This window comes from Marmota flaviventris, chromosome 1 (genome assembly GCF_047511675.1).
Source record: "Marmota flaviventris isolate mMarFla1 chromosome 1, mMarFla1.hap1, whole genome shotgun sequence".
Lineage (NCBI taxonomy): Eukaryota > Metazoa > Chordata > Mammalia > Rodentia > Sciuridae > Marmota > Marmota flaviventris.
This window is the reverse complement of record NC_092498.1, coordinates 102,286,587-102,301,264: the sequence shown is the minus strand read 5'-3', so window position 1 is coordinate 102,301,264 and position 14,678 is coordinate 102,286,587. Positions and strand designations below refer to the sequence as shown.

Here is a 14,678-nt window from a genome sequence, read left to right as displayed (position 1 = left end):
GTTTAGATGCTCTAAGAAGTTATGCACTGAAATGTTACAGTAGTAAATATTTCACATGCTTTCACTTGGGTCCTAATGTGAGGCCTGCCAGAACACACCTCATATTCAGGCTGGTTGACCACACCCTGGGACACTAGCAGCTCTGCATACTTCTGTAGCACAGGTTTCTGCTTGCGGATCTGCTTGTACATAAGAGGCTGTGTGAACATGGGCTCATCCATCTCGTTGTGGCCGTTGCGCCGGTAACATACCTGGTTAGAGCAGCAAGAGAAGACTTGAGATACCATGCCTAGTCTCAAGAAAGAGCGCTACAGGGGCAATTGCCCTATCTTACTATGTAATACCAACATGTCAGGTGTCTACTCTGCCTCAGTGTACTTCCTCTAGAATAGGAACCTTTCCTTCACACAGAAGAGTTGCTCTGACTATCAAATGAGATAAAAGGAAAGTGATTTGGGAGTATGAACTCTTTATTCACCATGCTGTCCCATGAAAGGACCAGATGGGCCCATAAATAGTTCTCTTCATCCCCACAGCTCCTACCTGGAGAGTATTTGGGGATGGGGCTTGGCATGAACATTCTGGAGCTAGATGAAGCCTGGCACTCTAGAGAGCCCTGAGGAGATTCAGATACTAATAGCAAGGGGGTAGGCAATGCTCTCCTTAGACATTCTCACCCTGGCATCACTTACCAGATCAACAACCACATCCTTGTGGAAGGTGCTTCTCCACTCAGCTGCCACCTTGCACACATACATGACAGCTTCAGGGTCATCTGCGTTCACATGGAAAATGGGGGCATTCACCACACGTGCTACATCAGTGGGGTAGGGGGAGGAACGGGCCATCCGAGGGTCTGTGGTGAAGCCAATCTGCAAGGAATACATGACCTGTCAAGAGGGCACCAGGCATGGGTGGCACAGGACCCAGAGGGTGGCAGGTAGTGCTGGATATGGTCTACATTTCCTAGTTGGCTAGTTTGAATGAGCCCAAATGGCCATTAACTTTAAGTTGTTTTTCCCTATTGGGATGACAAAATTCATATATGTTCAACCTGAAGAATTTAGAAGACACATTGTAAAATATTAAAGTTACCTATAATTCCATGTTAGAGTATAAATACTTTTTTTAGAAATAACTTTATTTGGGCTGGAGTTGTGGCTCAGTGGTAGAGTGCTTGCCTAGCGAGGCACTGAGTTCTATCCTCAGCACCACACAGGAAAAAAAAAAAAAACCTTTTATTTTACTTTTTATGTGGTGCGAAGATTGAACCCAGTGCTTCATATGTGTGAGACAAGTGCTCCACCACTGAGCTACAACTTCAGCCCTAGAGTATAAATACTTTTGACATTATCCTTCCCAGATTAACAACATAAGTAATACATACATACACACATACACACACACAATTTTTTAAAAATATTTATTTTTCAGTTTTAGGTAGACACAATATCTTTATTTTTTAAATTTTTATGTGGTGCTGAGAATCGAACCCAGTGCTCAGGCATGCCAGGCGAGTGCGCTACCACTTGAGCCACAACCCTAGCCCCCACACACAATTTTTAAAGTGTGGCATCTTGTTTCCATAATTTGTACTTTATTTAATATTATGAACATTTTTTTAAAATGCTCATGGTAGCTGCCCTACCTCCTGGCTCCATTTTTTTTTAATACTTTTATTTTTATTTATTTTTATGTGGTGCTGAGGATTGAACTCAGAGCCTTGCATGTGCTAGGTGAGCACTCTACCGCTGAGCCACAACCCCAACCCTGAACATTTTTTCTTTAAAAAAGAAAATATGAAGGCTTCATAATACTACCACTCAGATATGTGTATATATATATATTTTTTCTTCATAATTTTGTAACTACATTTAAAATTTTATTTCAAACATAAAGTTGATAATACTATATTAATAATCCATGAACCTATCACCCAACATAAATCTTAACAGTTTTGCCATACTGGCTTCTGGGCCTTTGCTCAGGCTGCTGGAGGCTGGACCACAGGACTTTCTCCACTGAAATTAGAGGACATTCCATCAGTTGCTCTTTATATTTCGTATGTCAATAAACAGCACAAAGCATCTTTTTTCACTTGTTGGTAACTGAAATTTTTATTACTTCACTCATGAAAAAACTTAACAGATACTGCAAAGAACTCCCATATACTCTTCATTAAATTTGCAAAGTCTACATTTTGCCCTTTGCTTTATTATTCATGCTTTTTCCCTCACACAAATATCCTCCTTTCCCCTGAACCATTTAGGACAAGAACATTCCCTAACCTAGTCAGAAGCTCAGCCTCAAGCAATTTATATTGTATAGTATCATTATTCAAACCAGTCTCATGTGGTATCACATGACCACCATCTGATTCATAGTCCAAACATACATTCCATCATCCCAAATAATGTTTGCAGTATTGCCTTCTTTTCCTCAGTTCAGAGGAAAAAAGATGTATTTAGTTGTCATTTCTCTCTACTCCATGTTAATGTTTAAGGATCCTTTGCTGCCTTTGTTCTTTCATAGCACTGACATTTCTAAAGAGCAGCTGCATTTTTAAAACTATACAAATATAAATTCTTGTTCCTTATAAATGGTATCATACTCTATATATTGTGTAAATCCTTTGCAATTTGCTTTTAGTACAACATATGAGGGCTGGGGTTGTGGCTCAGTGGTAGAGCGCCTGCCTCGCATGTGTGAGACCCTGGGTTCGATCCTCAGCACCGCAAAAAAAATAAATAAACAAATAGTACAACATATGTATTTATGATTTGTCCAGGTTGAAACTTAGCTCTATTCCTTTAAAACAGCCTAGTGCCGGGAGTGGTGGTGCATGCCTGTAATCCCAGTGGTTTGGAAGGCTGAGGCAGGAGGATCATGAGTTCAAAGCCAGCCTCAGCAATTCAGTGAGGCCCTCAGCAATTTAGTGAGTCCCTCTCTCTAAATAGAATGTAAAAAAGGGCTAAAGATGTAGCTCAGTGGTTGAGAGCCCCTGGGTTCAATTCCCAGTACCAACAAAACAAAACAAACAAATAACAGCCTACTAGTGAAATGTGGTTACCACAAACAATGTGGCTCTATCACATTTGGGGTAGTACAATTTATGGTTTTGACCAATATTCTTCTACAAGAATACTGAGTGTCTGATCTATAGCTTTTAGAAGAGATTTCTAGAAGGGGAATTACTATATATGTTTTTAGAAAATCAAGAACCTCAGCAAAGCAGCTACTTCCTCTCCTGCTATGGATCTTCCTAATCCCATACAACTCCACAAGCAATGAGTCAAAGCAAGAGAGAGAGAGAGAGAGAAAATATTAATGTGCTGGCTGTGGGGGAAGCTCAGGGTAAAGTGTGCATGTGTGAGGTCATGGGTTTAATCTCTAGCACTGCAAAAAGAGAAAAAAGACTATATTAAAACAAAACTGATCTTTAGAAAGGTCTACAGTCATGTCAATTGTTTTTAAATACTCTCCCTTCTCATATTGAATGAAGAAAAGATTAGCAATAGTTACACAGTGACAAGTGCATTAAGAAATGCAAAGAGTCTGGTATGCAAGAGAGCCTGAACAATCTCAGCTGGTACCAGAGCCACCATCTGGGTCTTGGTACTTAGGGAAAGAAGGGCCTATAGCAGGAGAGTTACAATATGCCTTACTTACAGAAGAGAAAACAGCTCTGAGAGGGTGAGAATAAGGGCCCAGAATCCCTCCCCATATCTACCAGTGTTCTGAGCTTCTGTTTTCAAGCATATATATATATATACATACACACACACATGGATGATACAGGAGTATCCCATGAGCACAGATACAGTAGGTTGCATACATCCAGATAATGAAAGTGTTCTCTAAATACTGCTCTGTCCTTCCTGCCACTACAAGTACATTACTAACACTTCTTAGTATACTTTCGAGGCATGCTGGTAGGAAAATCTTGCTAAATGGAACTGCTGGTTCTGGACCTGAAAGAACCTTAGAACCAAATGACTTACCCTCTCTCAACCCTAGCTGAAGTTCCACCTGCCTCACCCTGACAACTTGTTCACTAGTTTTCCAACACTTCCAAGGAGGAAGAGAACATTCTCCTATTGAACAGGTTTGACTGCTGAGAGGTTCTTCCTCTCATTCAACTGAAATCTGCTTTGAGGTAACTGCCACCCACTGGCCATGACCTTGTTCATCATATTCTTTACTATATGAATCATTAGTATTTGAGAACAGCTTTCATGTATCTTAGAATTAGGCTACATATGCCCAGCTTCTGTCATTCCCACTTATATAGTTTCTGGATATTATGCCATCCTAAGGTGTGGTCTCAATTATTTCCAACCAAAAGATATGACTTGCTATCATAAGAAGGTGGACAGCCATTGCTGCTGCCTCTGATTCCACTGCTGCCAGCCTGAGGTTGCCTGGAGGTCTTTCTTCTGGGCTGCTGCAGAAGCCGCTGCCGTGCCCTGAAGTCTTTTCTCTGGGCACAGCCTTGGTTACATCGAATGCAAATTCCGAAGCTACCTCCGTGGTCACTGCTGCTGAACTGGAAGTCTCCTGTCAATCAACCGCCAACCTGCAAGCTACCACCATTGCTGTTGCCTCTGATTCTGCTGTTGCCAGCCTGAGATCGCCTGAAGGTCTTCTTTCTGGGTGCTGCTGCCACAGAAGAAACCACTGCCCCAGATGCAACTGAAGCCAATACTGCTGCTGAACCCCAGAGATCACCTGGTGACGCTGCCCCCACAGCTGCAGTTACAGCTGCCTTCTGCCAACAACCACTGCTACTACCTCTGCTACCACAGCCTAGAGGACTGCTGTGAGGGAGACTCCAGATTTGGTTGCACCCATTTTGGGACGCTAGTCAGGGCCTGGGGCCTTAGTGCCAGCAGGTTTACCACCACAAGAGCCTCTGACTGGGACTCCAGCTGGGACCTGCAGGTCTAGTGTGGGAGTGCTTGCGGGTTTGGAGGAACCTGAGGTCTTCCTGCTGAGAGTGCTGGTGGTCCTGGTCTTGCTGCTGCATCTTGGGGTTGCTCCTTTGCATGAGTGTATCTCCTGGTGGTCTCTCTGCAACTAGGAGCAGCATTGACATCTTGGGACTGCAGTGTGGCCAAGCTTGAGGTATCTAAGCCCAGATCGGTGGGATAGAGACTGGGTTTGCAAGGGCTAATCTGGGTTTGGTGATCCCGAGAGACATCAGAGACAGGGCTGAGAACTGTTGAACACTGACAGAGACAGTTCGACCTTCCAGCAAGATTTATTTTATTTTTTGATTCACTAATCTCTCTACCATACTTGGAACAGGATTTTTTTTTACACATCAGTGTATGGAGGACAATGATACATGAACAGTATGTTTTGCATTTTTGTTGTATTCTTATGTCTTTAATTTTTTGTCTTTGTATTCTTCCTCTCTTGTCTATTTTCATTCCAACTTTTCTCCAATCAACAGCCAATCTCTGCCAATCTCTGACAGCTCCTCTTCCACTCTTCCTGTGAATTTTTGTTTCTAGCTTCTCTCTTCCTCCCTCATGAATACTGCATACTCCACTACCTCTGTTCTCTCATCTACCATTTGAAATTGAAATCGTTTTAACAAATATTCTGTTTGTACAAGAGATAGTTATTGAATTTTGGTTTAATGCAAGAAAGCAGTAGATGCCTTAGTGGAAGCTATTAAGTTTAAGGCTATATATTGTGTTCACTGGTGCTGTTGATATTGGTCTTACCAATAAAGGCGAAGCTCTGGAGACGTTCAGAGACACTATAGTCTACAGGTTATAATTTATCCTGCCTTAGACCCATACTTTTAGATGGGAAAACACACTAACAACATGAAAAAACAAGGGAATAAAGCGCTCCAAATAAACCAAGATGCTTCAACAACAGAAGCCACTGATAACAAAGTAGAAGAAATGTCCAAGAAGGAGTTCAGATTGTATATAGTTAAATTGATATGTGAAGTAAAGGATAGTATAAGGGGTGAAATCAAAGAAAAAATACAGGAAATGAAAGACCACTTCATAAAAGAGAGATGATGAAAAAACAAAACAAAACAAACAAAAAAAAAACCAAGCAGAAATCCTCAAAATGAAAGAATCAGTAAACCAAATTATAAATTCAATAGAAAGCATCACCAACAGACTAGACCACTTGGAAGACAGATCCTCAGACAATGAAGACAAAATATATAATCTTGAAAGTAGAGTTGACCATGCAGAGAAGATGGTAAGGAACCATGAACAGAACATCCAAGAATTATGGGATAACATGAAAAGACCAAATTTGAATAGATGAAGGAGCAGAGATACAAACCAAAGACTGCACAATCTTTCCAATGATATAACAGCAGAGAATTTCCGATACCTACAGAATGGAATGGAAAATCAAATACAAGAGGCTTACAGGATCCCAAATGTACAAAATTACAGCAGACCCACACCAAGACACGTTATAATGAGAATGACTAACACAGAGAATAATGATAAAATCTTGAAGGCTGTGAGAGAAAAAAATCAAATTATGTATGGGGGAAACAGATTTGGATCTCAACTGATTTCTCAGCCAAGGCTCTCAAAGCTAGGAGGTTCTGGAATAATATATTTCAGGCTTTGAAAGAAAAAGGATGCCAACCTAGAATTTTATACCCAGCAAAATTAAGTTTCAGATTTGAAGATGAAACTAAAACGTTCCATGATAAACAAAAATTAAAAGAATTCACAACCAAAAAGCCTACACTACAGCATTCTCAACAAAATATTCCATGAGGATGAAATGGGAAAAAAAAAAAAAAGTGAAAACCAGCAAAGGGAGGATATACACTAAAGGGACATTCAACCAAATGGAGAAACTAAGACAAATAAAAAACCAGAAATAAATCAAAATGACAGGGAATACAAAACATATCTCCATAATAACCTTGGGGGCTGGGGTTGTGACTCAGAGGTAGAGCACTCACCTACCATGTGTGAGGCACTGGGTTCGACCCTCAGCACTACATAAAAATAAAATAAAGATATTGTGTGTTGAGGCTGGGATTGTGGCTCAGCGGTAGAGTACTCGCCTCGCACATGTGAGACCCTGGGTTCAATCCTCAGCACCACATAAAAATAAATAAGTAAAATAAAGGTGTTGTGTCCAACTACAACTAAAAAATAAAATATATTTTAAAAAAAGATATTGTGTGTCCACCTATAACTAAAAAATAAATATTTAAAAAATAATAATAACCTTGAATGTTAATGGCCTAAACTCATCAATCAAAAGACACAGATTGGCAGATTGAATTAAAAAGCAAGACCCAACAACATACTCTCTTCAAGAGATTCACCTCATGGGCAAAGATATCCACAGGCTAAGGTGAAAGGATGGGAAAAAAATTATCACTCATGAATTGTGTAAATAAGCAGGGGTTTCCATTCTCATTTCAGACAAAGTAGACTTCAAACCAAAATTAATCAGAAGAGACAAAGAAGGACATTTTATACTTCTCAAGGGAAGTATATTTATGCTCCAAACAATGGAGCATTTATGTACATCAAACAAATCCTTTTCAATTTCAAGAGTCAAATAGACCACAATACAATAATACTGGATGACTTTAACACAACTCTCTCAGTACTGGACAGATCTTCCAAACAAAACCTAAATAAGGAAGTTATAGAACTAAATAATCAATAATTTAGACTTAACATATAGAATATTTCATCCATCAATGAGCAAATATACTTTCTTCTCAGCAGCACACAGTTCCTTCTCTAAAACAGACTATATCTTATGCCACAAAGCAACTCTTGGTAAATACAAAAGAAAAAGAGAGAGAGAGAGGAAAAAAAAAGCATTCTATCAGATCACAATGAAATTAGAAATCAACGATAAAATAAAAAATAGAAGCTAGTATAACAAATGGAGACTAAATAATACACAACTGAATGATGAATGGATAGAAGAAAGCAAGGATGAAATAAAATTTCTTAGAGGTAAATGAGAATTGATACAACATATTAAAATCTCTGGGACACTATGAAGGCAGTACTAAAAGGAAAGTTCATTGCATTGAGTGCATCCATTAAAAGAATAAAAAGTTAACAAATAAATGACCTAACACTACATCTCAAAGCCCTAGAAAAAGAAGAACAAATCAACACAAAATAATTAAAATCAGAGCTGAAATCAATGAAATCAAAACAAAAGAAACAATTGAAAAAAATGACAGATAAAATAGATAAACCCTTGGCCATGCTAACAAAGAGAAAAAGAGAAAACTGAAATTACTAAAATACAAGATGAAGAAGGAAATACCCCAACAGACACATTGGAAATACAAAGGATAATTAGAAACTATTTTGAAAATTTATACTCTAATAAAATAGAAAACATGAAAGACATTGACAAATTTCTAGAGACATATGACCTACCCAAACTGAACGAGGAGGTCATACATGATTAAACAGATCAATAATGAAATGGAAAACATCAAAAGTCTACCAACCAAGAAAAGCCAAGTTGGATTCTCACCCAAGTTCTACAAGACTTTCAAAGAAGATTTAATATCAATACTCCTCAAAGTATTCCATGAAATAGAAAAGGAGGGAACCCTTCCAAAATCATTCTATGAGGCTAATATTACCCTGATACCAAAATGAGACAAAGACACATCAAGGAAAGAAAACTTCAGACCAATATCCCTGATGAACATAGACGCAAAAATTGTCAATAAAAGTCTGGCAAATCACATACAAAAACATCAAAAAAGATAGTGCACCATGATAAAGTGGGATTCATCCCAGGGATTCAGGGTTGGTTCAACATATGGAAATCAATAAACATAATTCATCATATTCACAGACTTAAAAACAAGAATCATATGATCATTGCAATAGATACAGAAAAAGCATTTGACCAAAATACAACACACCTTCATGTTCAAAACACTAGAAAAACTAGATAGTAGGAATATATCTCAACATTGTAAAAGCTATATATTCTAAATCCAAGGCCAGCATCATTCTAAATAGAGAAAAATTGAAAGCATTTCTGCTAAAAACTGGAACAAGACAAGGATGTTCTCTTTCACCACTTCTATTCAACATCATCCTTGAGCAATTAGACAAAAAAAAAAAAAAGAAAGAAAAGAAAAGAAATTAAAGGAATACAAATAGGTAAAGAAGAACTCAAACTATCACTATTTGCTGATGATAAGATCCTATACCTAGAAGATCCAAAAAATTCCACCAGAAAGCTTTTAGAACTAATAAATGAATTCAGCAAAGTAGCAGGATATAAAACCAATACCCCAAAATCAAATGCATTCCTATACCTCAGCGATGAATCCATTGAAAGAGAAATTAGGAAAACGACTCCATTCACAATAGCCTCAAAATAAATAAAATCCCTGGAATCAATCTAAAAAAAGAGGTGAAAGACCTCTCCAATGAAAACTACTGAAAGAAACTGAAGAAAATCTCAGAAGATGGAAAGTTCTTCCATGCTCCTGGATAGGCAGAATTAATATTGTCAAAATGGCCATACTACCAAAAGCATTATACAGATTTAATGCAATTCCTATTAAAATCTCAATGACATTCTTCTTAGAAATACAAAAGGCAATCATAAAATTTATTTGGAAAAATAAGAGATCCATAATAGCTAAAGCAATCCTTAGCAAGAAAAGTGAAGCAGGAGGCATCACAATACCAGACCTTAAACTATATTACAGAGCTATAGTAACACAAATGGCATGGTAGTGGCACCAATACAGACTTGTAGACCAATGGTACAGAATAGAGAACACAAAGAGAAATTCATGTAAATACGGTTAACTCATATTAGAGAAGGGTGTCAAAAACATTCACTGGAGAAAAGATAGCCTATTCAACAAATGGTGTTGGCAAAACTGGAAATCCATATATAGCAAAATGAAATTAAACCTTTATCTCTCACCCTGCACAAAAATCAACTCAAAGTGGATCAAAGACACTAGAACAGAGACCCTGAAGCTAATAGAAGAAAAACAGGCCTAAATCTTCATCACATCAGCCTAGGATCTGATTTCTTTAATAAGACTCCTAAGCACAAGAAGTACAATCAAGAATCAATAAATGGGATGGATTCAAATTAAAAAGCTTCTTAGCAAAGGAAACAATTAATAATGAGAGGAGAGAGCATACAGATTGGGAGAAAATCTTTATCACATGCACCTCCGATAAAGCATTAATATCTAGGATATATAAAGAACTCAAAAAACTTAACACTAAAAAAAACAAATAACCCAATAAAAAATGGGCTAAGAAATAGACACTCACTTCACAGAAGAAGAAATACAATAGATCAACAAATATATGAAAAAATATTCAACAACTCTAGCAATTAGAGAAATGCAAATCAAAACTACTCAAGATTTCACCTCATTTGTGTCAGAATGGCAATCATCAAGAATACAGGCAACAACAAATGTTGGTGAGGATGTAGTGAAAAGGTACACTCATACATTGCTGGTGGGACTGCAAATTGGTGCAACCATTATGGAAAATAGTATGGCGATTCCTCAGAAAACTGGGAATGGAACCACCATTTGACCCAGCTATCCTACTCCTTGGTTTATACCCAAAGGACTTAAAATCAGCATACCATAGTGACACAGCCATGTCAATGTTTACAGCAGCTCAATTCACAATAGCTAGATTATGGAACCAACCTAGGAGTCTCTCAATAGATGAATGGATAAAGAAAATGTGGTATATATACTCAATGGAATACTATTTAGCTTTTTTTTTTTTAAAAAAAAAAAAGTGAAATCATGACATTTGCCAGTAAATGATTGGAATTGGAGAATATCATGCTAAGCAAAATAAGCCAATCCCACAAAACCGAAGGCCGCATATTTTCTTCTAATATGTTGGTGCTAATTGACAATAAGGGGGTGGGGCACATCAGGGAAGAACAGTGTTACCTTAGATTAGGTAGAGGGAAGTGATGGGAAGGGAGGGAAAGGGACGTGGGGATAGGAAAGGTAGTAGAATAAAACAGACATTATTACTGTATGCATATATGTGACTACATGACCAATATAATTCTGCAACATGTATACTCAGATAAATGAGAAATTATATCCCATCTATGTATGATATATCAAAGTGCATAAATGCATTCTACTGTCATGTATAACTAATTAAAGCAATTTTAAAAAATTAAAAAGAGGGCTGGGGCTATAGCTCAGTGGCAGAGCGCCTGCCTCGTACGTGGTGAGGCACTGGGTTCGATCCTCAGCACCACATAAAAATAAATAAATAAATATATTGTGTCCATCTACAGCTAAAAAAAAGAAAAAAGAAAAAGAAAATAAGAAGATGGACAAACCTAAAGCCTTGCATGTATTTGCATAGTCTGACTATATAAACTTTAAATGTTAATATTGCCAAAAAAAAAGGGGGGGTCTCACATCAATGATCTAGGAAACTATACAGAGAAGACAAAAATCAAACCCAAAACTAGTAGAAGGAATAGAATAACAAAGAACAAAAATAAAAATAGAAAACAGGAAAACAAAGGAGGAAATACAATGAGACCAGGACTGTTCCTGGGGGAAAAGAAGATGAATCTATAAACAGACTAACAAAGAAAAGACAGACACAAATGAATCAAATCAAGAATGAAAAGGAATACCATCCATACAGATCTTGCAGATTCCAGTAACAGGCTATTACAAACTTTATGCTCATAAATCCTGTAGCCTAAAGGAAATGGATTCACTTTCTAAAAGATAAAAACCACCAGGGCTTACTAGGAAAAGAAAAAAGAAAATAAAAAGAAATAGCCAGCCTACATAGTCCTGTTATTTAGTATAGAAAGTAAACTTATAAAGTTCTCACATGGATCTTCATGGCTGTTAGATGAAACATATGTATTTACCCTATTCCTCTTGCTAAACATAGCTAAAACCCCTGGACATCATATGCAAAACAAATATACAACTCAGAAGTTGCCAGAAGATGGCAGCTCATTAGGGATCTCAGTTTTCTGGGTTTTCTTTTTGCCTCATTATCTCCCACTGAGCACTAGAGAAGTGGGCGACTTGAAAACACCAACAGGAATAGACAAAGGGCCAGGGAAAAGACAGTCTATCAAGACATGAAATGTTTAGACAAAAACCATGCTCCAACCAAGCATGACAAAAACCAAAAAAACCCAACCATCAACCCCCTCCCCAACAAACTGGTCTCAAATTGACAATAAAGGCCCACTATAGCCCAGATCAACGGTGATCAGGTCATTAGGTCCCAAGACCCCTCACTAGTATGAGATGGTATTAGAGGAAGCTGAGAAGAGATTGCACAACTGCCCAGCAGGAATAAGGCCATGTCGGGAAGAGTAATGAAGCACATTTATGTGCATCCGTAAGGTACCAATCAAAAATAAATGAAGACCAGCACATGCCTGTAATCCTAGTGGCTTAAGAGGCTAAGGCAGGAGGATTACAAGTTCAAAGCCAGTCTCAGGAATTAGCAAGGACTTGAGCAACTTATCGAGACCCTTCTCTAAATAAAATATAAGGACTGGGGATGTGGCTCAGTGGCTAAGCGTCCCTGGGTTCAATCCCTGGTACCACAAAAATAAAACAAATAAATAAGTAAAAGGAAGACCAGAAGAGGAAGAAGAATGTGGGGAGGGAAAAACAGGGATATCAGTACTGAAATGGAGTAAATCAAATTCCATACATGTATGATTCTGTCAAAATGAACCTATTATTTATAACTATAATGCATTAAAAAACCCACAAAACAACTGTGCGCTAGATGAACTTCTTTTCTCCAAAAGTATCCAGCCTCAAATATTTCGACATAGCAATAGAAAATCAAACTACAGACCAGAAGAAATAAAAATGAACAGAGCCACAGGTCCTATGGGACTATGACAAAAGACCTAATGTTCTAGTCACTGGAGTTCTAGAAAGATGGGACACATGTCTAAAATTTTCCATACTAATCAAGACATAAAACTACATATTTAAGATGCTGATTAGTGTCAAATCAATTCAATGAGGGAACAGTCTTTTCTACACATAATATTGGAACAACTGGTATACATGTACAAAATACACAAAAACTTGTACCAGACACAAAAACTAACTTAAAAAGGAAGATAGAGGTAACAGATAAACATTATAGAACTCTTAGAAGAAAACATCTGAGTAAATCTTTGTGATCTTGGGTCAGTAAACACCTTTTTAGACATGACACCAAAAGGAAAAACTGATAAACTGGACTTGATAAAAAAATAAAACTATAGAGTGCTTGCCTAGCATGTGCAAGGGCCTGGATTCAATCCCCGGTATTACAAAATAAAATCTACTGTGTTTCAAAGGACACCAAAAACATCTATGAGAATAGCAGAAAATATTTGTGAATCATATAGCTGATAATGGGGTTATATCTGCAATATATAAAGAATTCTTCTTCTCCTACCCCCCAGGAGAACTAGAGATTATTAAACCAGGAATCTACATATGCTAGTCAAGTGCTCTAACACTGAGCTACATCCCTGGTCCTTTTGTTATTTTGAGACTTATAAAGTTGCCCAGGCTGGACTCAAACTTGACATCCACCTGCCTCAACCTCCCGAGTCACTGAGATTAATAGGAATGAGCCACAATGCCCAGTTTATATTAAAAACTCTTACAATGCAACAATAAAAAGATAATACAATTCAAAATGGGCATCTGCTGGGTGTGGTGGTGCATACCAGTAATCCCAGCCACTTGGGAGGCTGAGGCAGAAGGATTGCCAATTTGAGGTCAAGCGTGACAACTTAACAAGACTCTGTCTAAAAATGAAAAATAAAAAGGGCTGAGGATATAGTTCACTGGTACAGTGTCCCTGGGTTCAATCCCTAGTACCTGCCTTGCCCCTCCAAAAAAGCAAAGGATCCGAGCAACTTATCGAGACCCTTCTCTAAATAAAATTTAAGGACTGGAGATGTGGCCCAGTGGCTAAGCGCCCCTGGGTTCAATCCCTGGTACCACAAAAATAAAATAAATAAATAAGTAAAAGGAAGACCAGAAGAGGAAGAAGAATGTGGGGAGAGAAAAACAGGACACTGAATAGAAATTACCCAAAGAACATATACAAATGGCCAATAAACACTTGAAAAGATGGTAAACATTAGCCATTAGAGAAATGCAAATCAAAAAGCATCTGATAAAAATAACTTTAAGTTCATAATAAATACTATACAAGTTAGGAACAGCCTGGTAAATGACATCTACAAAATTCCTATAGCTACCATCATATTTCATAATCCAAACTGAATATTTTATCTAGAAATTAGCAACAAGGAAGGATTGTTGACTCTTCACCCACTTCAATGTTGTGTTGAGGCCCCTAGCCAGTGCAAAAAGGTATAAAACAGAAACACAAAGTGTATTTTTATTTCCAGTCTATAGACAGGAAAGTAAGAAATACAACTATTTGAGACCACATGCTCATCTATACAGAAAACCCCAAAGTATTCTCAAAAACAAAAACAAAAGCGAGGCATGGTAGTACGTCAGTAGTACCAGCTACTCAGAAGGCTGAGGCAGGAGGATTACTTGAGATCAAGGAGTTTAAGACCAGCCTGGGCAATACTCTGGGTTATCTACAGATGTGGCTTTTTCAGTGCTTTCATCTGTCACTGGC

The 14,678-nt window shown here is 37.9% G+C and overlaps 1 protein-coding gene across 3 annotated transcripts in view; it reads right to left on the bottom strand.

Moving 5' to 3' along the window:
* Ogdh (oxoglutarate dehydrogenase) overlaps nucleotides 1-14,678 on the bottom strand; it is an 84,836-nt gene that overhangs the window by 9,007 nt on the left and 61,151 nt on the right. For all 3 annotated transcript variants that reach the window (XM_027938300.3, XM_027938299.2, XM_071614419.1), the window contains exons 11-12: nucleotides 693-872; nucleotides 99-251 (exon numbers count right to left, since the gene is read on the bottom strand). In XM_027938300.3, coding sequence (XP_027794101.1) covers nucleotides 99-251; nucleotides 693-872 — 333 coding nt within the window. The remainder of the gene's footprint in view (nucleotides 1-98; nucleotides 252-692; nucleotides 873-14,678) is intronic.